This window comes from Heliangelus exortis, chromosome 19 (genome assembly GCF_036169615.1).
Source record: "Heliangelus exortis chromosome 19, bHelExo1.hap1, whole genome shotgun sequence".
Taxonomy (NCBI): domain Eukaryota; kingdom Metazoa; phylum Chordata; class Aves; order Apodiformes; family Trochilidae; genus Heliangelus; species Heliangelus exortis.
Window position 1 is genome coordinate 5,801,267 of NC_092440.1, and position 26,707 is coordinate 5,827,973.

The 26,707-nt window shown below is 38.7% G+C and overlaps 1 protein-coding gene and 1 long non-coding RNA gene across 2 annotated transcripts in view; one reads left to right on the plus strand and one right to left on the minus strand.

Annotated features, from left to right (window-relative positions):
* Positions 1 to 6,792, plus strand: part of MAPK1 (mitogen-activated protein kinase 1) — a 32,680-nt gene extending 25,888 nt beyond the window's left edge. The window contains exons 8-9 of the mRNA XM_071762969.1: positions 250 to 376; positions 2,642 to 6,792. Of these exons, the coding sequence (XP_071619070.1) occupies positions 250 to 366 (117 nt within the window). The 3' untranslated portion in view covers positions 367 to 376; positions 2,642 to 6,792. The remainder of the gene's footprint in view (positions 1 to 249; positions 377 to 2,641) is intronic.
* Positions 1 to 26,311, minus strand: LOC139805033 (uncharacterized). The gene is made up of 4 exons (XR_011729653.1): positions 25,976 to 26,311; positions 21,772 to 21,872; positions 1,013 to 1,149; positions 1 to 400 (listed from the first exon to the last, which is right to left on the minus strand). It is a non-coding gene; the product is annotated as an uncharacterized lncRNA (long non-coding RNA).
* Between the last annotated feature and the right edge of the window lie 396 nt (positions 26,312 to 26,707).

The window sequence follows — 26,707 nt, forward strand, 5'->3', positions numbered from 1 at the left end:
TTTTTTTTAAGGGACAGATATGTTTACTTTGAGAAATACAAACCTTTCAGATAATTTTTCATCGGGTAGATACTGAGTTATGAGCCTCTGGTAAATAAGCATGCAAAAAGATAATAGAATGGGTTCTTCCTTGGGGACTGCACAGTATTAGGCATTTATATAAAGTGAATTTTTGGTTTTTATTCTCCATGTAAGGAGAATAGATTAAACCCAACAGAAGCAGTAATGATGTTTCTTCATATTATTAAGCCTGTAGCTGAAGCACCCTTCAAGTTTGATATGGAGTTGGATGACTTGCCGAAGGAAAAGCTGAAAGAACTGATTTTTGAGGAAACTGCAAGATTCCAGCCAGGATACCGATCTTAAATTGGCATAGGTAAAGTCCCAGCAATCTGAAACCCTGTGGGCAGTGGGAAGAATTTTGTAACTTTGTTACCACTGGTGAAATGTAGAACTTAGCTTTTGTATCCATACTGCAATTAGATGGTAAGGATAGCTGAATGCTGATTTATCTGACCTCATTGTTAGGAAACCTTAGCTTGCACTACAAGGCTGAAGTGTCTCCAGGGGATCCCGGGAGTTGTATGAGATGTTCACCTGGATTTTAGGCTGCATTTAAGGAATAAGAATTACATTTAAATAGTGCCTCTTAGAATAAAGGCTATGGTAACACTTTGAAATTCAGATTTTATTCAGGGCAGTGCTCTTTGTATCTTACAGACTGTTTGTCAGATGTCTTAAAATGTTGTTTTAAACTAATTCTTTGTTAAATGTAATGTGCAGAGGAGAAGCTCTTACATTATTCCAAAGGGGAAAAAACCATTTAGCTTCAGTACAATTTAACTTCTGTTTTAAGTACCTCTAGAATAGTGTGAGTAAAGGAGAAAGGGTATATAAGTATTCATAAATCAGTTGTCATTGTTAATCTTCCTAATATCTTGAATATTTAAAAATTTTAATTGATATTCATTGTGCCGGTTTTTTTTAAAAAAAGTAAAATCAATGAACTTACCTGGTCTTCACATACCACAAGGCTCGTCAGTCTCAGTACTTTCATACAAAATTGGCCCAATATTGACCTTAATATTTTTTAAACACTTGTGAAACTTGTGTGATATGAGTAGTTCTTGTAGCATCAAAGTTTTGTGACTGGAAAACAAAGACAAACCAAATTAAACAGCCTACTCTAGATAGTCTGTTTTATGATCTTTCAAGTAATTTCTGTGCCATTCTCTATCAACAACAGCATTCTGCAATCACCATTTTTGTTGGCAGTTCCAGCAGAAAGGTGAAGTTTTGAGCCAGTGACCTTCTTTGCTGCAAGAAGTCCATGGCTCTGATAGCTGTGTGTGGAAGTTTGTTGCTTTGCAATAAGCAATAATTCCTCTGTACTAAAAATGAAATTTCAGATTCTGCTTGCATGCACCTGTAGATGTTTGTTTAAATTCACAGGAAAGAAAAAAAAAAAGATGTAGGAAACTTTTGAAAATATAGGCCTTACCTAAATAGGGTAACTTCTGTTGCCACTGGCTTGAATATGCAGTTGTACAGAAACTCACATATGAAGTAATCTATTTAGAGATTCTGTATTTTGTTTATTTAAGCTTACTAGCTAATGTTTGAAACTGTTTAATAATTAAAAGTTAGGTAAATCTTATTATTATCTGGGCATTGCCAATAGAATTAGACCTGGGATATGGTAAGGTGTGGTGCTTATTTCCTGTCAATGTTCTCTAAAGCTAATTCTGCCCAAGAGGCACTAGCAGTTGGATGTACACATTCTGGAAGAAAATTACACACATTTTTAGGAGTAAGATGAAACCTGTTGCTAATAGGCCATAGTATGAAGGAAGGGGGAACAAGTCACTGACATTGCAGTAAATTGTAGTTTGATGTCTCCTGCTTGCCTCTTTGCTCACACCATACTTACCTAGGTTGTAGTAGGGATTAAGGGATAAAGGGATCAGGGACAAAGATATCCCTGATCCACTGCTAATGGAAATTTCTGTTTTGCTAAAAATGTTACTTTAAATGCTACTGTGAGGAGCTGATTTGTCTGACATGATCCTGAAATTTAAATGTTGTCCTTTGCTTGATATAATGGTATGCTGGTGATTTGTCCTCATCAGCTGTGGTTAGAATTATTACCTATTCCACATCACAACATAAGAATAAGCAGCTGACATCCCAGTGAAGGCCAATCCCTAGGAATTGGCTTTAGGTGGACAGGAACAGTCCCTTCCTGTGCATTTCTGCTCCCCCTACACACCCTCCCTGTACGTTTCAAGCTCGCTCTTCCCCAGGCTGTTTAGTTACTGTGATTCAGAACTTCCCCCTTGACTGTAGCTTTGGGAATTGAGAAGCAATGTGAAAATAGCAAATTCTTCAGATAACCAAACAGTGTACTTTCATTCATTAGTTACTTTTAATCTTCCTAATGTTTTAAATACATAAAATTATAATTTAAAATGTAATGTCTGGGTATTCACTGTTTGTGATGTTTTTTTTAACAAATACTGGTATTGTTGTCTCTGACTCATGGTAAACACAGTGTACATAAAGCCTAGCAATAGGACAGCTTGTTTTAAAAGGTGATGCTAAACCTTCCTCCACTGAAATTTGTCTCTGCTCTTTTTTGTAGGACAAGGACTTAAAGGACTGGGCATGCTCAAAAGTTGCCGTTCCTCTTCCCAGTTCTTTATTGTTGGTCATGTCTTGTGGCCTCTCTCAGCTTATCCACTAACTCCTTTGAGCCATTCAGGAGGGCAGTTCCTGGTAGTTTTGGCTTTTCATGCTTTCAATGAATCTTTTAAGCCTGAAGAATTGTAATTGACACTCCTATGCGTAATGCCCATTGTTGCAGTACTGTACTGTAAGTGCACCTACTGCTGGCCGTATTTTAACTGCTTGCTTTCTGGTTTGAAAGATGCAGTGGTTCCTTTCACTCCTGGATCAATATCCAAGAAGATAATTCATTAACCTGTAAGACGTTTACACCATGAACTATGTTTTTCTGACTTTACTGAAGTCGCTGGCATTTTTTGTTTTGTTTTGTTTTGTTTTGTTTTTTAGAAAAGCTACTATTCAGGGCACTTTAAGTCAGTGACATCCCAGATTTTTTTTTTTTTTTTGCACTTCCTTTTTAAACAGAAATGGTTAATATCCAGTGGAGTTTATACCATTATTCTATGGATTACAGCATAAGTTGTACTCATGTTAATCTTGCTTATGCACTTGTTTGGGTGTCCTGTGCTGTACAAACAGGTTTTCTATACAGCCTAAGAACCACATAGGTACCCAACTTGATTGATTTCAACTAAGGATCATTTTTTTTTTTCCATGTATTGACAAAATCTGTACTTTTTTTTCTCCCTGCCTTTATCATTTAAAGTTTAACCATGTTGGAGGCATAATACTTCCAAAGTTCATACCATGTAGTAGTGTTTATAAGACTTGTGCAAAGAGAAGGAGTGGCAGCTCGCCAGCTTGTATTTACAGACCGTGTGTTGGAAGCTTAGCAAAGAACATAATGGCTGGATGACCTCATGGTGGATGCTTTTCTCTGTGGAAGGCATCCATATGTGGTGGCAAGTGAGAAACCAAAAAATGATGCTAATAAACTCAGTCTGCATACTGCATACCAATGAAATGCTTCAAATGAGGATTGTTAGTTTTTACATTTGAACCTAATCACTGACGTTCTGAGTTCTTGCAGAGAGGAACACTGCATCTTTAAATGAGAAAGTTTGATTTTACTTTTGCTCCTACAGCATGTCAGCATCTCAAGTTCATTTCTTGCAACCTACACTATGGTGATTTGTAATCAAGCCTCCATGAGCTCGTGACATGAAGTACTGTTCTGTTGTCAAGTACTATCAAACTTTTCTGATAATGCTGAGTTAGGACAACCAAACAAAGCTAGCACTAAATAATGTTTAAAATTGTATACCTTTTAATGATCTTTTCAAGTATTTGTTACTGAAATTGTATAATGTGGAGTTTACTAGGTGTTATGTTCCAGTGCAGTGCCTCCTTTTCTTTCCCCACTGCTCTCTGTGGTGAGAAATTTGCCTTGTTTAAAATAATTACTGTGCCCTCGCATGACTGTTAAAGCTTTCTGTGCAAAGATGATTGTCTAAGTGCCACATGCCTATGATTGAGAAAAAAAATAATCTATTGTTACCTCTGAGTTGTGTTCAACTGAAATGCTAGTCAACAAATAACTTAGGAAAAATAGTTCTATTTTTAGCTTTTCATATCTCTGCTGTCTTTTTCTCATTTTATTTTGGCAGCAGTGAAGAATGGATTGTATAAAGACTGCTTGCTAATATGAACAAAATGCACTTGTAATTCCTGGAAATAAATTTAAATCTTATATCTTCACGTTAACATTAAGAATTAGTTTTTGGTTTCCTCTTGGGTAATGTGTTTGAATGGAAATCAGGTTCAATTGCTACTGTAGTATATAAGGATGCTTGCTGGTTAATAACTCCAGGCTTCCTCATACAGTGTAGTCTGCTCTTCAAAGAAATCTAGAAAGCCATTAACTTAGACTTCAATAGATAAGGGTGCTTACAAGTTTCCATTAAAAAATTTTCTTTTTCCTATAGTTTTAAATGTTAGTCTGCCAAAACTAATTTTTAATAAGCAAGGGTTCATCATTAAAGGGCATTTTCTATTAGGAAGTTTCTGTGGTACATAGATCTCTATTGTGGGGAACATATTAGGAGCATTGTCAGGACACTGCACAAGTGATCATTGAATTGTGGTATAGAACCTATGCTAAAAACATTTCTATAGAAATATGCACTTGACTGTTGATACTAGTGTAGAAATTTCTCTTGATGTTTCTACACATCTTTACCAAAATGCTTTTCTCACTCAGTTTTGAAAAGTCAAAATATTTCTAGAGTCTCTGCTACTTGTGCGATCATCATTACAGTAATCATTTTTGGCTTGGTTGGAAAGATGACTGTTACTGAAATCAGTTTGTAACACCTCAGTTTTAATTTATAAAGGAAGAACTTTGGCAGCTTATTTCATCCTTCTGTCTTTCCTAATTTTTTTAAACTTTAGTTTTGGGTTTTTGGGGAGGTGTAGACTTTCCCTTGCATTCTGTCTCCAAGTGAGAAGCTGAGGGTGTGCTTTACCTAACATCTGGTGCTTTCAGGCTTTCTTCCTTAGCTGTTCTTGCTGAACCCATGTGGCATCCACATTCATCAATATTTTACTGAATTCAAAAAATGCTGTTGGGTTGTATTTGTTGATGCAACAAATGCAGAAGTATGACTTTTTTTTTTGGTCAGATTTTGAAAACAGTTCAGAAGAAGGTGCCTATAACAACACTGTTAGGTCAGTTATTTCATCCTTCTGCATTGATTTTTTTTTTCTTTATGTAGCTTTTATATTTTAGAGCGGAGAACAGCAACTCTTAATTGAAGTAACATGCATATTTCATGGTAAAGATGTTTTGGAAATAAGGAGTGTAAAGAGTTCACTGTCAAAAAACATTCCAACCTTACAGCTGAAGAAAAATATGCAAACGTAAAATTCTCACGGATGCTGTGGCAAACAAGCATCTTACTCTGCTGTCCTGACTGTCACCAGACTCTTCCTCATCAATATCACCTTATATCAAACCTGAAGTGTACAACACACTACATGGGCTGAGCAGTGTGGTGCACGAGGAGCTTTCAGGGGTAGCAGTGATGACAAAACTCAGCAGTGGCCAAAAGAAACCCAAGGAGCTGAGCGTGGCTTTCCTTACAGAATGAGAAAAAGAAAAACCTGTTGTTGCTGCCCACTGTAATATGCTACGATATATTTATACCATGTCGAAGTTGTTTGCTGAGCAACTGTACTATAGATTTAAACTTTATTAATATATATTTGCTTATGTTAGTGTAGTTTATATAGTCCTTGGTTACTGATAAATTTATTGTGTTGTTACAGCACAGTGATATGGTATAAATATAGGTCTAGACATACACGCCATATACTCATGAATTTGGTCCCTTGCATAGTACTTTTATATTTGTACAGCAATGTCTTCAAGCAATCCCAGATTTTAGGGGAAATATTTTTGTAAATGCAGTGGTTTAAACAAAAAAGTCCAAACAATCCTTTTACTAAGTTTTAAATACATTTGTGGTTCAAAATGGTTTAGTTAACAACTGAAATCAAGACACTAAATTAGTGAAAAGTGCACATTAGTAAAGTGAAGCTTACAATGGTTTTTGTAGCATGTGCTGTGATCAAACTAAGTGAAATATTGGAGGAAATGTAAAAGTTGGACTACCTTTGTAAATCTAGAACAAATTTCTAAAGGTTGCAGCTGGTTTACTTACTATTGTTGCCTTTTCTTGTGTTGTATCAGTGTAGAGCACTCTTAAAATATTCAAACTGCTTTGTCTTTGCTTTGTACTGTTGGTGCCTTCTTAGTCATGTATCCCACAAGTCCTGCATAGCTAATTTAGTTAATGGTAAGTTTAAAATAAAAAAAGCAAAGGAAGATTTTATAAAAAAAAAAATAAATAAATCATTTTCTGTATGTTCTTATTCATTGTAACAATTAAACGTTTATATTGTGACAGATTTGTGATTTGGTTAATCTGTATAGATCAATTGTAAGTAGCAAAGGTTTATATTTCGTCTTATTCTTTTGATGTTGTAAACGTATGTGATTTTCTTTTTTAAATCAGGTAACTTAATGTTCTGTTTTGTTTTTGGCATCTGAATCTTGTAAAAACAAATGCAAAGAAAATCATTAAATTGTGTCCCTGTATTACCAAATCAGCATAGTACTGTGCATATATAGAATGACTGGAATTCTGGTTTAAATTGAGCTGCTGTTTTATAAGCCATTAACACGCTGCTGTGTATTACATCAGCTTATCTAAAAAACAACTGTCACTTGAATGCTGCAGTTTTGAGTAGCCTCCATTTAATATTTGTAAATACTCATGTGCTTGTTCCACTGTCTGACTAAATCAGCTTGAAATTAAATTAGGGAAGCCATCCAAAAACACATGGGAAGTTTCTGTAGAGATGGGCAGCAATGTTTTATCTGTGGTGGAAGAAAGTGATGAAATCATCAGTGTTTTGAACTATTGAGCACAGAGTAACACAAATAGATTTCAGTGTATCTGATGGTTCAAGGTTTTTTTGACATTCTTTATATTGATATTCATATAACTATTGCCCTGTTGCTGTGAAATCCTGGATGCAATTCACTGAGGAATTCTTAGAGACCAAATGGTTTTGTTTTACTACAAAAAGGTTCTTGTCAGGCCAAGAGTTTGAAAACTGACTTTTGGGAGCAGTGCAAATAAGGTTACATCACTGTCATGAGCTTTTAATGAATAGATATGTCTATTTTTTAGCCTAAAATAAGACTGTGCCGAAGAACTGAGCTCCCAAAAGGTGTAGTTGGATAATGGTAGCTAAAGACTTCTCTAAATACCATGAGAACATAGAAAATGTGACCTGAAACTGATGGGAGCTTAGCTGTAGCTGACAGATCTGTGATAGCTCCACAAACTGACTTGTCAAAACTCATCTCCCCATCCCTTCTTAGGCTTTCACAGAAAAGTATGTAATTTTTCTCAGAATATTACAGAATTTAATTTTGGCCATAGATAGGCTTATGTGCATTCTTTTTCTTTGACTGCAGCTGCTTCTCATTTTCTTCCTCTAGCAGAATGCTACACTTAGTGTGCACTTCAGTGTGTTGTTCAAGGCATAACTACACTGCAGCTCATCTCGGAGGTTTTGACAAGCTACTGATTGACTTAACACTCCTGTAACTGCTGATTAAGTAGAGTTTGGAATATCTTGCATGTTTCCTGTATCTCACCAGAACTGGATGCTGATCCTCTGTCTGTAAGCTTCAAGTATAATGGACAATCCTGAATGGTTGGAGCTGCTGACAGAGAAGGGAACGCGTGTCTGGGTGTGGGCTTATGGTTTGTGGGTGCTGCCTGTTCCAGCAAGAGCCCCCTGGGTGCTCTGGAAGCTGAGGTGCCTGTGCTGGGGGAGGTGGGGAGCTCTGCTCATCAGGAGTTGTGAGGAACTGCTTTGAGTACAAGTCCTCTTTATTGAAAGAGAGAGCAGTGTAGGTTTACTGGCATCAAGCTTGGTAGGGAGACCCCAGGACTTTCTCTGCAGACCAAAGGTCACCGTTTGTGTTTTGTGAGTTTCATTTTCAGTTATTCTTTCTACTTAATTGCACATACCTAACCCTTGGCAAGCTTAAAAAAATAAGAAATAGGAGATGTGTAGAAGACCTAAAAAATCCATCGCATCCATACGTGCCATGTCTCTTGGTGGGTATCTTTTCACCTCACATGAAACTCCAGCTGACTTCAGAAGAGGACTGGAGCTTGAGGCTCAGTTCTGGTGGTGGCATTAAAGAGTCTGCAAAACAACATCCTTATGCTTGTCAGTGCCAGATGTGTTCACATCCCCGTCAGAAATGTGGCCCCACTCATGCAGTGTTCACATGAAGGCAAATTTTGTAAGTCAGGAGAATTGTTCTGTAACCCCTCTATCTTTTCCCTTTATAAATCAGTCACACAGACAACCTTCCTTCAGGTGGCGTCTTACAGAACTGTGCCTATTTTTTCAGGTTTTTTTGCTCTTATTCAGAGTGTGTCTTAAGCCCTAGTTATTAAAAAATCTTTTTTCTGTAGGATTGGTGAGCTTTCTGATGGTAACAACACTGATGCTGTTTGTTAAACTGATGTAAATCCAGTGACGAGGTAAAGAAGAAGCCTGGAGGTCTCCTGGGACACTGGGAAGCGCAGCATGGGATCTGGTAACTTGATGTGGATTTCTGGGAAGCAAAGTAGGTGTAAGGAAGAGAAAGGAACAATGTATTGGCTAAGATGTGGCATGGATTCCCGTTCCTCTGGGTTTCTTTGTTGCTGTTGGTAACTTCTACCTGAAGTCCAACTGTTCCTGGTTCAGACTTTTCTCTTTCTACTCAAAATCTTTAAATACCATGTAAATACTGAAAACCTCCTGCTACTTCTCTAAAGTTGCTTCTTATCTTCCTCTCATTGCACGCACACAGAGCTCATTTTCATTAAGTTTCTTCCTTTTTCACCTAATTAATTAATGTGGCAGAGAAATACGTGATCTAGTTTTTTGTATTACTTGGTACATAGGAAGCTTATGTGAAGACTGAAAAAAGTTAAAGTATTCTGTTTCTGGTTTTCTAAAAAAGAGCTAGGAATAACTTGACAGCATGTTGGGTTTGCAGCATTTTCTCATTAAAAAATACACATGAGCTTGTGGAACACTCCACTGTGTTAGCTGGTGACTGAGATACTGCTGCTCCAGGTCTACTTTGTTGCTTGGACTGGGCTGACCTTTGATCTTGCTGGGTTACTCTCTTCAGCAACGCTTTTCTTCCTCAGGGTTTTACACTTTCCACCTTGGTATTTTTCTCTGAAGTCTTTTATCTGCTCTGCCTGACTCCATGACTTCACTTTGTTTTTACTTTTCCTTATCTTTCGTGGCTGTAGATTACCTACAGTCTCACAGCTCAACTTCTGTTTGCCTTTTTTTGTTTTCCCTTCTGTGAGGCTGAGCCAAGGACACAGCTGTGCTTCATGGTTCCAGGCAGCTGACTCCTGTGTGCAGTGCAGAGTCCCCGGGACGGCACTGACTGCGTTGTGCAGGGCAATGAGCTCTTCATTCCACCTCATGATTTTAATGTTGACCTCGAATATGCAACCCAGAAATAACAATGGAATTTTTTTTCCATTGTTCACCATGACACAAGCTTCAGACCATATGTAAACCTTTTCAAAATTTAGGCTTTTCTTGCAAAAAAAAAAAAAAAAAAAATAAAAAAAAATCTCCAAAGCTGTAAGGAAATAGCATAGAAATTTTTAAAAATCTGCTGTTACTAAAAGACTTGAGATGCAACTTTTAGGGTTGGGTGGTTTTGTTTTTGTTAGATCCTAGAATAAGTGGTTTGTTCTGAAGATGGTTTTCTGCCTTAAAACTGCAAGTGCAAAAATGCTGAATATCAGAATTTTGGCCTGAGACTCGCTGAACTGATTATATCACAAGTGAGCTGAGAATTCAGGGGAAGGTTTTTCAGTCAAGCCTTTCCCCCAGCTCACCTTTGCTTTCAATAGCTTGTACTTAAGAGGAAATTTTGACTAAAAAGCTTTTTATATTCCTGGAAGTGTTGAAACTGATAAGTATTCTAACTTGTAGTTGAGACATAGACTCAAGAGTTCAAACTCCAGACTTTTTAATGCATTCTAGGTTTTTTTTGTACATGTATATACTTTTGCAGGTTTTTTGAATAGATTTGCCACAGATGTGGAGGGAATACAAACTGTTGCAGGCTGTCTTACACACTTTAAAATACTTGGATGAATATTGTTGATGTCACTATAGCTACATGTTCTAATTTTAGTTTTGTTCTCATGCAACATAAGCACAGCACTGCAGACAAAAGTGTGGGGATTAAAGAAAAAAAACCAACCTGTGTTCATTCCTTCAGCATTTCTTTTGTAGCTAAACTTAATTCATAAACTCGTTTTTGAGGGTATGTTCAGGATTTGGGGAGAACTGTTTACAGCTGACTTGGTGACATTTCTCTAAGTGTACTGTGCTGTTGTTCCAGCATGGCAAAGGTCTGCATAATTCATGTGTGCTCAACTTAATTGCTGGTTTTCTTCTTGTGATAATAAATGGCATTGTACCAAAAGCAACATATCCTGTGTGTAGTTAGTAGTGGAAATAAGTATTACTGTGCAGCTTTTATTTTCCTTGGTTTTGCACCACTTGGCACTAGCATGGGTTGTATGCATTGACACTTACTCCAGGCTGTAAAGATGCCTGTGGAGGAAAAAAGGTCCTGAATAATATTTTTGTGCTTTCTGGAAGCTACAGAAAGGGGTTGCATCTGATGCTGCATTAAGCTTTTTTTCTTCTGACTCTTATCATCAGAATACATCTAGATATAGAATATTTCCCTGGAATTGCTCCTCCACATTTTTCCTCTTTGAGAAAGGCCCAGGCTCAACACCAGCATTGTTAGAGCCAAGGATTATAAGAAAGCAAAAGGGCTTTTTTTTTTTTTTTTTTTTTTTTTTTTCCTCTGGTTGATTTTAGGATTCTGCTAAGCTGTGCTCAGCCTTATTAGATCATGGCACTGTAAAAAGACTTGTGGAATGCTGCAACTGGTTTTGCTCACCAACTACTTAACTCAAGACCAGATAAGACTCCACAGGCAACATGCAATGCATGGGAACTCTCTAAGCTTGACTCCTGTCCCTCCTGCCCAACTCCTCAACCCCAGTAGCAATTCTGCACTACTGGCTCTGCAAGTAAACCATCCCTGGATAACATTCCCTTGAAAGAGGGAAGCAATGTTTTTCTTTCCTGGGTGCTCACAAGGGCAAGAAATTAAGATAATTATCTCCCCACCACTTGTGTTTGGCTGCTGGTGTCTAGTATTCATCATACTAAAGTGTCACTGTATAAAAGTTGTAATGCTGTAGAAATAACAGGGCTGAAGGACTTGCTCTTATCAATGTGTATATTCCTCTATGCTTTCAAAGTCTAGAAAAACACCTACTTTCAGTTATAACTTAATAGCTTTTCTGCATTCTCTGTGCACTTTTTTCTCTGCTGCCTCCTACTCTTCTTAGATATGACTTATTTTACTGCTAATGGTGTTATAAAAACTGTAGTACTACAGGTGTCGTGGTAAATTGTAAATAAAATTACTGTAAACACACGGTCAATTATTTGTGGTGCTGGTCTGTAAATGCATGTCATTACCTGTAAGTCTTTCCTACCTGTCATTAGCTGTAAATCTGAACCATGCTGTCCTCAAGGACCTATCCGTTGCATTTAGAGATAATAAAGCCAGTGTCTGTGCCTTTCACGAGAAGCCTTTTGGTGAGTAGCCTCCACAGCAATCTGGTCCTAGTAACAAGTTCCAGGCAACTGTAGCATCGACAGCAATTATTTCTAGGCAGTAACTTTGCAACATAATTTGCTAGATGACAGCAAATCAACACTTCCGTCAAACTGATTGTCAGTGGAGCAATAATGTATTTTTATATAAATATCACTCACAGTTTGTGTAGCAAGTAGAGAACAGAGGATTATTTACAGTTGGAAGCTGATTAGGAAACTGTTGCTGTGGCAGCATTTTGTCCTTGGAGCCTATCAGCTCCAGCAAAGGACAGTCTGTTTCCTATCCAATCAAGAGGGTGGCAGAAAAAAGTGGAAGAGGTCTGACCTGTGCAGGGAACACAAAGTGCTATGTTTTAGTTAAAAAAACAGATAGACGGCTCTGCTGCGTTCCCTTTGTGGTTGGCACGTTGTCAGAAAGGGAGCAACAAGCGCTGTGTGGCTGTTTCCAGGGGTGTGCAGGCAGGAGAAAAGGTAGGCAGGCACTGCCAGGAGGTGGTGGGGATGTGTTGGGGAACAATACTCCCTTTCTCTTCCAGCAAACAGTCCCGAGGAGATCTAATTAGCAGTCAGATGTTAAGCTCTTCAGAACATGTACGCGTGTGTTGTGGGAGGGCTGTTGCTGGTTGGTGTGGCAGCAGGAAAACATTTAAGGGTTTTCATGTTTTAGTCTTACAGAAAGCTTTATGAAGAGTGCTGGAGAGATAAGCATCCTCTCATTCCCAGCTGGGCTCCAGTCATCTGTATTTGTGTGTGCAAGTGAAAGCCACTTTCTGATCCACACCATGGCAATGGGATCTTCTTTGAAATGAGGAAAAAAAAAGAAAACATGAGGAGGGGAAAGAAAGAAAAAGCAGCTCGTTCAACATGCACAGTCCCTAAGGCTGTTCCATCCTTGGGATGCCTCTGTGGAATCACCCTCTCTTCACTGTCCCTCTGGCTTTATCCTGTGGTTTTTCCTGCTGGTGCAGATTTGTTTATTTTGGTTGTCAGTGCCTTGTCTATGGCTGATAAGATTTTGCTCTCTCTTCCACACTGAAAGTTCATCTGGAAGCAGAGTTCACTCCAACTTTAATTTTGAAATCAGTTGGGTTTTTTGTTTTTTTTTTTTTTTGTCAGTTTATTGGTTTGGTTGGTTGGTTTTGTTTTGGGTTTTTGTTTGTTTTGTATTGTTTGTTTTTGTGAGAACTGTTGGTAGTTATGAGCTGATTTTTTTGCTAGGCAAATGATACTTCCTTGTGAGACAGTGATGAAACCTTGGCAAGCACCTTTGCTTTGTTTTGTACGATTGAGTTGACAGAGATCAGTAGATATCAGTGCAGATTTTTTGCTTTCCTTGTGTATTGTGGTGACAGTCACCAAGAGCACCCTAACTGGGAAAAAGCCAAATTTACAATGGTGGCTCAGGTTTAGCAAACATTGTACATTCATTTTAAAAATAATTGCCCTAGTGATCTGCAGTGTGAATACAGTTATTTGAAGGGATAGGCTAGTGGAGTCATGCAGCACTTGTACAACGTCTAGTTTGGAGTTCTGAAACTGCCCAGGAGAGGAAAGCAAATAAGAGAAAAAGTAACTTTTGAACAACAACAAAAAACAAACAAACAAACAAAACAAACAAACAAAAACAACCCACAAAAAACAAACAAAAAACCACAAAAACCCCAAAACAAACAAACAAAAAGCTATGGTGATGTAATAATTTTAGCTACGTTCAGAGTTTAAACAGTACCTAATAAATGAGCAAAGAACAATTTGTCCTCAGCTTTCAAGATGTAGACAACCAACATTTGGGCCAGGTTTCTCCACCATTCCACTTCAGATGCTACTGGTCATAGTCTGTTGGAAGTGGATGTATTAATATAGGTATTTTTTATTACAACTCCCCTTGCACTTTTGTTAAGTAATTAAGAAAATTGCCTTCTATTCAAATCAATCTTTTAAAGTTGAGGGAGAAAGAAATTACCTTTCAATTGTTCCTCATGGCTTTCAGAGACTGGGTAGGATCATATATATCTGCATCTTAGCTTTGAATTGCTCCTGTAATTCTTCCCCTTATTCTTCCCTTTAAATCTCCCTCCCTTCACTGTCACATGCAGGGTTTGGGAGCCTGATTCTTTTCAGGGAATAATGTAAGGCAAACACCACACAGAAACATTTAGCTGGCAACAGTTGCACTTAAGACAGATCGAACTTTCTCAGAGTAGGAGCTGTGACACAGTAGCTTGTGGTCTTTTACTGTGCTAAAAGAGTTTATTTACAGCAAGCATATTAAACTAAACAGTTCAAAGAATAAACATACTAAAAACCAAATACAGCCCCTTTCAGAATGTTGTGCCCGTGATAGCTACTGAATGGAATCTCTGAAAAGAAAAATCCAAACAAACAGGTACTAGAAAAGCAGAAATGTCTCAGAAGCAATGCTCTTGAATGAATGAAATTTGTGCATGCAACAGAGATTGTCTGAAGGTGGTGATTATATCCCAGGAGTTTTTTTGTGGGCAGAGCAGTGGGCAGCAGCAATGAAGCCTGTGGCATTTTTCATATAAACATTTCTATCTGCAAATTGCCACACACCTCCACACACAAAGATAGCAATTAATTAACCAGGAGAGTCCATTTCAGCTCTTAAGGTGCTTATTCAGGATACTCAAGTATTGTCTTGGCATTCACTTGCACTGAGAATGAATTAATGATGACATTTTTGTGTTAAATTACTGAAATTTGCCATGTGTATGTCTTGGGTTTACTTGAATGTATGAATCATTTGAACACCTAGTAATTTTCACTGTGAAAAGAAGTGTGACTGCATTTCCAGGGATACTGCTTTGCTGTTGCCTGCCAGCTTTAGTTGAATTTGGAGGAGGGGAAAACTTTTTTTTTTTTTTATAATGCACCCTTCTATGCCCTGGAATATCTTTAAAATAACACATTCTCTGTGTGGCCTATTCAAGGGTAATAAATACACCTGAATGCCCTTTCCACCTACTTAGGCAGTGAAGAGCTGGGTAGTTTCTAAACAGCTTCAGAAAACAGATAATGTAAACCTGGTTCATGCTCTTTATGAGCACAATTCCTGTATCCTGCTGGTGACTGAACCATGGGCTGACAGCTCCAGGGCTTGGGAGTTAGCAGACATTATGGGTGTTTTTTCTGATACCATGTTTGGTTTATTACAGTAGTCCCAAAACTGGACTAACCCAGTGTCCTGTCTCCTTCAAGAAGGGATGGACACTGTCAGAGGTGCTCTACCTCGTGTCTTCTTGCAGCAATTTTTCATTTTTCCATTTGTCATCTACTGTAATAATTATTTTCTTGGATTTTTTTTTTAATTTTTTTTATTTAGTAGTTTCAGACTTAAAGGTTGTCCTAGGGTCAGATGAATGCCCAGGCTTAGCTGCAGAACAGGCAGTTCATCATAAAAACTTTCTGTAATTCTGTTTGTTGAGTTCATTACCTAATGAAGGGAACCATTGAAAAATTCAGGTTGGAAAGCACATCTGGAGGTGACCTGGCCCAGGCCCTGCTGACAGATATGAAGATGTGCTGAGCTGGACTATCTCTGGACTGCATGGGGCTAAAGAAGACCAAATCAGGGAAGAGGAGAATGTAGATCTTTAGTTCTTCCTTGCTTGTGCCTGAACTGCCAATTTTTGCTGGTCTTAGGAAACACAGTAACTGATGAAGTCAGAGATTTAGCCATAGAATATAGCCCAGCCATGCTTCAGTCACATTGCCCTCATTGCTATATGCAGGGGCTCTCCCTCACAACATCCTTTTTTCTGTTTTGATTGGGAAACATTGAAAGCAGAGAATGCCATTCACATTTGTACAGAGCCTTCAGCTTCCACAGAGATGCAAACAATGAACCTGTCCTTGCTCTACAGGTTGCCCTTCCTGGAATCACCAGAGCTTGTGCTCTTCCTGCTTAAGAGCTAAATTTCCATTCTCCTTGTGTGCTCGTTTGCATGCATTGTGCAGACACTATATTCTAGGAATCAAAAGCCATTTTATATACAATTTGCTATTAATTTTGCCCACAGGTGAATTTTTTTCAGCAAGAGCTGTATAGTCTTCAGCTAGGAAAAAGAACAGAGATAAATTGTCCCAAGAAAATATGTTAGAATGCTTTTTATTCAGCCTCCCACTAGAATCCTGGCCTCCATAGAAATCCAAATAAAAGCTGTTAAAGGAATAGGAAAAGCATAACTGTAGCTTAGATCTATGTGCTTCGAAGTCTCCTGCCTATTCCAGTAACTGTAGAACTGTTGAGATCTGTAGTCGTGCCATCTGCTGGGGGAAAGCTGCCATGAATGTAATTTATATTTAAAAAATCTTGCTTAGCAAGTTAAAAATTATCATGAAAGAGCAAAATTTATAATAACACCTAGAGTGTTCTGAAAAGAATTGTCTAAATCCTTTAGACATTGCTCCAATGTTTGTAAACAGTTAACCTGGCAACAGTTTAGAGCCAGAACATATCTCTGAAATGGTTAGAAAATTATTTATGGTTTTACGTGGTAAGTTTTGGAATTTGCTTTGTTTTTTTTGGGTGGTGGTGGTTTTGTGTTGGGTTTTTTCTGTTTGTTTGTTTTTTTGGTTGGGTTGGGTTGGTTTTGGGTTGTTTTTTTTGTTGTTTTTTAGCAGGCTGAGCCTTGCAGTGGGTGTGCAGTATGAGTGGACAAGGCAGTAGAAATTATACTTATAAAAAATTAATTTATAATTAAAAGAAAATCTATTTCATGCAGACAGATTTGATCATTCTTGCCTTTTTTCCCCAGTTTCTGGTGCTGATCCAAGTAAATCCAACCACCTACAAATAAGGCACACCACCATGTTAGGGAATGAAGTAGAATAGCATGGTGAAGCATCAGGTACTTCATTGATACAGATATTAATGATGGTTATTATTCTAGTTATCACTGTCAAACTTTGTACAATCTGTTTTCCACATCCCTGTACCCATCTTTGTGCACACTGACACATAAATGTCAAAAGAGTAATTCTAGATAAAGGACTAAAAGAAAACAGTATTGTAGTTTGATAGCATGAAAAATGAATTTTACTCAACTGTTTCTGTGTTTTAAAAACCCTGCTAAATGTGACTCATTTTCTCTCTTGTAATATTATCCAACAATATTTTCAGGTTTCTGAGCACATCTGCAGGGGATGTAAATGGAATTCTAGATATGGATTGTGCTCCAGCCTGGCACTTACGTTACAAGGTAAGGCTGCTTTGTCACTCGTGTTTGGATAACATGGATGATGTAAATCACATAGCAAGAGACTGTTCTTCCCAGGTGTATTTTTCAGGGGCCTGTAACTCCTTGGAAACAGGCACTTTCTTTGTTCCCACACCATATAGCTCAGGGGATATGTCTTTCATAGAGAGATTGCCACAATAAGTGTGCAGCTAACTTCTCCCTGTTGTGTGCCCAGTAGCCAACTTTGTACTGGTTTCTGGAAATGTACTTTGTATTCTCTTGATCTCTGAATTCTTGGGTGTCTGTCAATATTTTAGACAGATTAATGCAATTTTTAATGTGACTGTTAAAAGTCACATCAAGCAGTATACAAGCTGATGCACAACAGAACAGAAAATCCAGCATACCCTGTTAGCTCACTGCCTTCCTGCTGCTAACACTGAAGGTACTAAAAGTGAACTACCTACTTTATTGCAGTTTGAAGAAAATAGGTAGTTGACCTATACACCAAAATATGATCTTACATAACTGGGATATGAAAAAGGGAATTGCTGAGCTTTGTAGCCAGTGAGTCCAGGTGTTGGCAGCTGTCTCTAATTTCTGGTGTGTGTTTTGTCCTTTCCAATGCTGACTTCCTGGTTTGGGTGTTGAAGCCATCGAACTGGGGCAGTTACTAAACACATTCCTCTAGTTCAGGGATGGCAGGGGGAGGTTAATTGAAAGGTATCTATTTTTTTTCATCCATTCAAATGCTTTCATTTTATTTAACTACAGCCATCTGAAAAATATTTTAGAGAACTAAAAAAAAGAAATGCAGCCAAAATAAACACTCAGTCTGTGGGTTTGATTTTCTTGTAGAAATTCTAGGCAAGTTTAAAGTAAATGGCAAGCTACTCCACTGGCCACACCAAGTTAGTAGTGAACAGAAACTGCAGGGTGGAGTTAAAAAGTACTGATAGACACTTGTGCTCACTATGCCTGGCTGAGGCTTCTCCAGCAGTAATGAGGAGGATGTAATCAAATACTGTGACTGCCAGTGTTACACAGGGGAACAGGCAGTGCTTGCTCGAGCTGATAGTGTCTTTAACCAGTCTCCTTATTTCTCTGTTTCCAGAAACATTCGACCCATTTGTTCTAAAAGTTATAAAGGAAGCTCACACATTATTTATCAATATTTATATAAGGATGTCAACCTGTTATCAAAAAAGTCAGTACAGTTTCAGCCACAAGAGGGAGCCGGTACAGTACCTGGCACATCTTCCTAGCTGAAGAAATGTTTCATGCTAAAATCCCTCAGCAGCTTTAAGAAGATTGTTCACTTTTCACTCAGTTACTGAGATAGCATTGGGAAAAACAAAACCCAGAAATATCTAGTAGTTAGGGACAGAATTTATATATAAATCATTCCAATCCACAAATGAAACTCTTACATCTAAGCTGATCAAGAAAAATAAAATTCAGTGATGCTTCTTTCTTGATTCTAAATAAAACTAGTTTTATACTCATGTGCAGTCTTCAGGGTTTGCAGAATTAAGTGACTTGAGAAAAAGACAGAAAGAACAATTAAGCATCAGTAAAAATTGAAAAAAATTAGACCCTTGTGTTTATCTAACAGAATCAGGTATGTCAATAAAAGTAATAAAACAGCAGTGGCAGCTTTTAGCTTGAACGGTATTTCTGGATAAAATAAGGAGAAAACATAAACGAACTGAAAAGGTTTTTATAATCAATTAGCCAACATTTTTGTTTGCTTTCCCACTACAATAAGGTTCTCAGTAGCAGAAGTCTTCATTAAAGTGTCAGTGCTTTTATGACCAGGCCAGTCACATCCCCACTTCCTTCACCTTAAGAATGGATATGTTTGCATAACACATGCTCTTGCACAACGGTACTGCTTGTAGAAAAGACAAAAGTTAAATATCTGCAGCCCTCATTTTATCTTTCATATGCTGTTTATTTAAAGAGCTAACTATAATAAAACAGTTGTGAGGCTAATGGATTGCTAATAGATTAATGGTAACAAATACATTTTCTTAACATCATATAAACTCATTGTCTAAAACAATCTATAAGATAACATTACCTCTTTCTAAAAGTCTATTTTTTTATATTCTCTTAAGTAATAAATAACAAAAAAACAATTATCTCAAAATCAGTAATTTTCAATTTTAATTTGCATTGAAGCTATTAGAGAAACTTCACTATATGTTCCTGGGTAGCTATTGAAAATAATATTACAATAAAATAATTGGAACTCAGCATCCCTGATGTATCTGAAATGATATTTGTAATTCAGGGAAGGCAATAGACTCATCAAGATTTTGTTTCCTTCTCTGTAAGGCTCCTCTGGGCTTTAAACTTTGCAAGTCTCCTTACTTAGGAAGAAAGGTGGGAATAGGCAGCTGTTCATGTTCTTGAAGTTCATATCCCCAGTTCTGAAATGCCTCTGGGGATCCTAATGAGGAATCAGTTGATTGGCAATTAACCAAATAGATAGATACAATCAGACTGTCTAAACAGGAAAAGAACAGTCCTGTGCTTGGCAGGGACAAAAATCACTGCTGGAATCCACAGTTCATGAGTTTATTTGGTAACTTGGAGAACGATGTGAAAAGAGATGTAGGAAAAAACTTAGAAATTGAAAAATGTGCTTTAGAAAATGCTATTATTCAAAAGGATGACTTTATCTTGTATCTATGGTCAGTCCTATTGTCTGCTCAGTCTTACAGATGAAGGAAAAAAAAAGCTGAAAGATAAAATTAAATACATTCAGGGGAGAAATAAGATATTTGTCAATGAGAGTAAATAATGACTGGAAGAAGGACAATTTGTAGAGACACTATGTTCTAGGATGTTTTCCTGAGGGATGTTCAGGTTTAAATGACAAGTAATATCACCAGTCACATGGCTTCTATTTTGCAGTGAGTTGACCACATGATTACAGTAATCCCCTGGCCCTATTTATCTGTGAAATGATAGAACATGTTTGTGCTGAATGCCTTAATCTAGACAGGATGGCAAATGAGGATAGAAAAATAAGCCCAGGTTTTAAGATGAGAAACATACCTCTTGGAGGAAGGAAAAACAACAATAAAAAACCAAACAAAAACCACACACATACAAAAAAAAACCCCACCACAAAGTACCAAACCTAAAAGAAAGCTTTTAGCCAACTGTTCTACATACGTAGATCATACATAGAATGTGTTTTTATAAAATATCTATCGACAGAAAATTAATCTCTGCTTCTCCACAGCTCCCAAAACACAGGTTTAGCTTGCCAGATAAATAATAGCTGGCCAACAACTAGCCAAAGAGTTTGTAGTTGCATGAAGCAGATGACAATCCTATCTAATGGTGGATTTTATAATATGCATGGGTACACTGAAAAGCTTATGCAGATCTTTTTATTCCATTGCCTTTTCCTTTTGCTTCCTTTCTGCTATCTTTTCTGCTAAACACAGGCAATACATGCTAGCAGTGCCATTAATTTCTATGTGTTGTTGTGCTGGTTTATTGTGTTGCCACTCCTGTTTGCATGCTGAATTGAGATTCAAATGTTCCACTGTACTGTGTAATTTACTTACCAGGAATGAATAGCTGGAAAACTGATGATGCCATTTCTAGTCTCATGGTAAAGTGCAGTTTGATTCTTGTCTGGAGGCACAACCTAGCTCTCTCTGCAGTAATTATTTATCTAATCGCTGTTGGAGGTTCAGAACAGTTCTGTCTTTTCAGTCTTTGGGTATGTTCTAGATATCCCCCCTCCCTTGGGAGGGACCTTGGGATAGTTTAAAGTAACTTCAGCATCTTTGGAGATGAGGGGGAAGCTACAGAAAGGCTCCAGTTCATGGGCAGATTTTGTTCTCTCAAGTCACATAGACCGGTGCATTTTCACATTCAGAAATTAAATCCAAATACTGAGTTCTGAAACAGGTCGCTGACAAATGTTAAGACTGACTATCATTTTCATCCTGATTTCCATCTCCATTATGCTTCCACAACATTAAATATCAAAACAAGTCTGTATTTGATAGACAACATGCTTATGCCTACTTCCCATAATGAGAAACAACCAGAGGTAGATTGCCCATAGACAGTAAGATTTGGAATTCAAGAGTTAGGACTGAGAGATACAATGTGTAGCTCACAACACTGCCTAAATCTACCATTTTTAATTTAAATAGAAAGACCTTCCTTCTAATGTATACTTTTGGTATATTTTTGTGTCGTTTTGTTTTGTGGGTTGCTGTTTTCTTTTTTGTGTATAGATTTTGGTCTGGAATCTTCTTTTGTAGCAATCTAACACACATTAGAATCAATCAAAACACTTATGTCCCCAGTTTTAGGACTCCATCTTTACTGTAGCTCACCTTTGGGTCCTTATCCTACAGTTCCAGAGGTTGTAATATATACATAGGCATATACACAAATGGAACAGTTATAAATTTACCTATTAGAAAAACACTGTTGTTAATTTTATAGAGAGAGATACACATGTTTATTCACACACTACAATTGTCTATTCTGCTCTTGAGTCTCTTGAAAGACTTCCTGCAAGTCCAACAACAGCTTGCAGGAAAAGCAGGAACAACCCAAAAGCAGGCCCATCCCCACTTACCCAGCCAGGCAAGAAGCTGCTCGCAGTCCCTGCAGCCATCTCTGCTTTTGAGGACAGTCAGAACTTCATGGGTGTGGTGCCTTTTTCTTTCCACAGCTTGGCTAGTGAAAGAAACCATTTTCAGAACTAAATAGGGCTATCACTTGTTCTTAAGATCACCATTTTCATTACTGTGCTTATATTAAGATGATTCTTCTTTCCACCTTATATTTTTGTTTAAAAGACCAGGAGTACATAACAAAACCTGGACACTTAACAACTCTGACTACTGTTATCCTGCAGTGAAAGGTCTAGATTTTCTAGTGAAAATAGAAATTGAAGTGTTATAAAACCAAATTCGAGGGGAGGGGGAGTAAATAAATTTAACCTAGCTACAAAGGCAGGGCTTGTGTGCTAATTCCCTAGAGAGCTTGCCTGCTTTAAGTAGCACACTTGTATATCTTATATCTGTCAGTCTGAATATTTGAATATTAGAAAGGTTTAGTTAACACCTGGTTTTGCTATTTCAAAAGTCACACAAGAGATAAAAGTGGCATTTCCACAGTGTTGGTGGGTAAAAGAGTAATCCAGATTTTGCAGATGACAAATCACCCTCTAGTGGTGCATATTTCAGCCTTCTGATTTAGAGTATACACTTCTGAATTGGGTATCTAGAGTTGGGGGATGCAGACTTTTTTCACCTCACATCCATTTATATCTATATGAGCAGATCCCTGCATCATACATAAATCATGGTACAAATCTGTCTGATTTGTACCCCTCAAGCAAATTCCTTTGCCCATTCCCTGCTTGAGGATATCTTGACATGACAAAGTATTTCATAATATCAGTTGGTATTCCCTGATCCACTGAAGTGATAGCTTCACTGCATCTTTCCTGTGTTTGCAAGTTTTACATTGGCATACACAGCACAAATTAATACTTCTACTGCTTTAGAAAATCATCCCAAATGACAAGATACTAATTTATTTGTTTACCTGAAATACCTCCCTACACATAAGGTTCCAGACAAGTAACTAAATACCAGTATAACTTATGACTTAGTAACAAGCTGTTTTGCAATTAATGCATAATATTTTCATATTATATAATCAGAAATCTGATATTAGTTTTGCAGTTATTTCTACATTATACTCTTTAGGGCAGCTGCTGCCATGTCCCAAGAAATAGACACATACTTTTCATCCTTGGAGAACTTTGAAGGGCACTGAGTTATAAAACTGAGTAACTGGGAAGAGAATAGCAACATTAGACCACATATCATCTCTCCAGGTCCCATCATCCAGTGGAACTACAGGCCATAAGCCCCAGTTAGAATCCTCATGAGAAACAACATTGCCCATATTACAGAATTATATTTTAAAAGAAGTTTCATGATACAGAGTTCACAACAAAAACATAGGCAAGAGTTGTCAGTGTCAGAATCAGCCCCATTAAAATGGTGTGAATTATATTACTGAGGATATTATGACTGTGGTTATGAGGACACTACATAGGATGTAGTAGTAAGTAGCAGTTTCACATCTCCTTTGCTAATCAAAATCAGAGCTCCACTGTCCAAGACTGACTTCACCCTAAGAGTTTACAATCTAAACATATAATACTTGAGATGCAAGCCTTTAATTTCATCCATGCCTTTCACTTTAGTCTATTTCATTGTCTCAGGGGAGTACAGGCAGTACTTGTAACAACATCATGGTGTATAGGAGGTTCATTTGTACATGCAACCTTAGCGTGTTACTGAAAGCATTGAATACATCCTTGACATATCTTTATCTTAAGGGAAAAAAAAAAAAACAACAAAAAAAAAACAAAAAACAAAAAACAAAAAAAAAAAAAAAACAAAAAAAAAAAAAAAACAAAAAAAAAAAACAAACGATGGTATTCTAACAGTACAGCTTGTGTATTTGTTACTAGGGAAACAAACAGCAAAGAGAAAGAAACCCTCACTGTCCTTGTCATTTGGATCTTTCAGTGGAGAAGCAGAGCTTGTGCTAAAACAATGGCAACATTGTTCTGCTTTCAGGATCCTTTGCTGTCCTCGCTGAATGACAGACATTTCTTTCTCCCCCTTGTCCATCTTGTCATCTCTGAAAAGGAGAGTCACTTCTATATTCTGGAGTGGATAGCTGCTATTTTATTTCTCATGTAAAGCTTGATTCCTGTTTATGTGTAACGTGGTCAGTTCCTAACACCTAAACCAAGATTATAGCATGTCTCAAACTAAACAGAAGAGAGAAAGCAGATGTTGCATTCAGGTCTGTAGAAAAGCACGTACAGCACCACTAGGAATTCCAGGGCTGCTCAAGTCAGGACTGAACCAGAGCATCAGCAAGACCTCAGACTATGAGAGGCACTGCAGCATTTGCCACATTGCAACATCAGGACACTATGCAGCTGTGATCCCTGATATTGCACATGCAATATCATTGCCTTTGAGGTTCAGGAGCTGTGTGCTGTGGTGGGAGCTTTGCCACCAGTTTCAGTGAACCAGTGACATGTCTGTCTTATTATGACTTAATGCTTGCTACATGGTATTCCTTGTTCCTACTCCTCAAAAGGATAAAAGTTGGAACTATGGGAAACATACTGTGGTATAGCACTTAGAACCTGTAAAAGACAATATAAGTATTAACTGTTATTAAAAGAGTGAAGCAATTACTTCTAAAGCATACATATGGGACTATTTTTTTGGCAACTGCATGGCAGCAGACTGCATGAATAAGGTATGGAATCAGCCATACCACATGACAACAGCCACCCAGCTAGCCAGGTATCCTTTAACTAGATAAAGAATAATGCACTAAGAAATTGTTCTTGTTGAGGGAGAGTTGAGGCTCCTCAAGCAAAGTAAAACCAGCAGCTGACTAAAATTTTGTAAAAGGCCTCTATGGGATATGTTTAACAGGCTGAAGCTGTTTTTCAAGAAGCATCTCAAAATGTATGTACCCTCCACATTGATTCTGATTTGATGTAATGTCTCTGCTAAACTATGCTGCACCCTTTCCTCTTTCTCTGTTCTAATTATTACCTTGTCCTATGCCTTTATCATATGTCTCATCTAATTTATCTGTGGCAACTGGATTAGGAAGCTTGATTTTGTGCACTTTGAGGTAAGGCTAAGCAAGTAAAAAGGATTATCAACTTCCTTCTTTTTTATAAGACTGAAGCTACCAGCACCAGATCTAGAGAAATGACTGGAAAAATTCAATAAAAACCCTACTGGAAATACGCTCACAGATGTTTGTTTTCTTCTGTTTTTTCCAAAACATATTTCTTCTTTATTGTGCAAGCATTACTTTTTTGTACTGTTCTTCAAGAATGGTCATTAATTTGCCATTAAGAAGGAATAAGTATATAACAAAAAAAAAAAAAAATTACATATGTAAACATGTGAATTATATTGAAAAAGACTGACAGGCATAAAATCAACTAGCACATGGTTTATTGATTATAGCCAGTGGCTGAATTGTAATGGATTGTATTTAATATTCTGCCAGTGCCAAGGCCCCTTGGGAAAAAAATACACTTGATAAAGACTAAAAAAAAAAAAAAAGTCAGGACTGACAAGAAGACAAGGACTGAAGAAAATTTTATTGATGTGACATTTATGTAGCGTGCCAAAAGAGCCCTGCCTCGGGGTACAAAGTCTAAATGACAGCTTCCGTCACAGGCTTCGTCAGTTTGTATCTCTATATAATATGCCCTTGGAAATAGAATAGTACAGCCAAAACAAACTAGGGGATAGCTTTTATTTACCTTTTTAAGGAAAACAGGATCATTGCTAACAGACCTTGGATGTTTTGGAAACTATTTGTATATAAGTTGTGTTTTGGTTTACTTACTCTTCAAAATCTTTTTTCATAAAAACGTGTTTTGTTTTGTTTTTTTTCATAAAGAGCACGCGATGACCTCTCCCCAAAATTCCTTTGCCAGAAACAAGGGCTCTGACCTATTCCACTGATTTTCCAGTCTCCAACTGGGCATATTCTCTTTATGTTTTTACTAGACCACTGAACTTGTAACGGGCCCGTGGTATCTCCTAAGGTTTTACCTACTTTCAGCAGGAATGTGGAGACAAAAACTCCGGCGAGAAGTAAAATCCTGAGCAACCTTACACCGCAGTGCCTTCACACGAAAACCACTCTGAAAACACCCCGGGATGAAACCATAACTAAGCCGGCTCCTTCGGCTGAATATTTACCTCATGTTGGCTTTATTCCCCCCACCCCGTTCGCCGTTTCTCCTCAGCTCCCTCCCGGCCGCCTCAGGCAGGCAGCTCCGCACCTCACAGGGGGACGGGCGGGTAACGGCCCGCAGCGCGCGACGCCGCCGCTTCCCGCCTCTCCCCGCCGCGCGCCCGAGGAGCGGGGGGCAGCGGAGGGGAAATCAGGAGCCGGGGGGGGCGCTCGCTGCACGCGCCCGAGACCACGCGCCCGCCGGCCTCGCGGAGCGCCCCGCGGGGGTGGAGCCGAAGGGGGCGGAGCCCGCCTGGCTCTCTCGCCCCGCCCCCGAGCGGCTCCGCGTGCTCATAGCCCCCCCCCCCCCCCAGCCCCAGCCCCGGCACCGACACCGGCCGCGCGCGCGCTCCCCGCCCCCGTCCTCCCCCCTCCCGCGGCCGCCGCCGCTCCCGCTCCTTCTCCCGCCTCCAGGGGGCGGGGCGGCGCGCGAGGGCGCGCGCGCGCGCGGTGATTGGCTGCCGGCGGCGGTGGGAGCGCGTTTAACGGCCGCAGCGCCCCCGGGCCGGGGGAAAACAAAACAAAGGCGGCGGCGGGCGGGAGCGCAACGCGGAGCGGCGCGGTGGCAGAATGCCTCGGCCGCCCCTCGGCCCCCAGGGCGGGAGACGAGCGCCCGGCCCCCGCCTATGACCCCCCCCCCCCCACCCCTCTGGCCGCCGCCGAGAAGGTACCTTCGAGGCGACAGAAGCCGCCCCCGT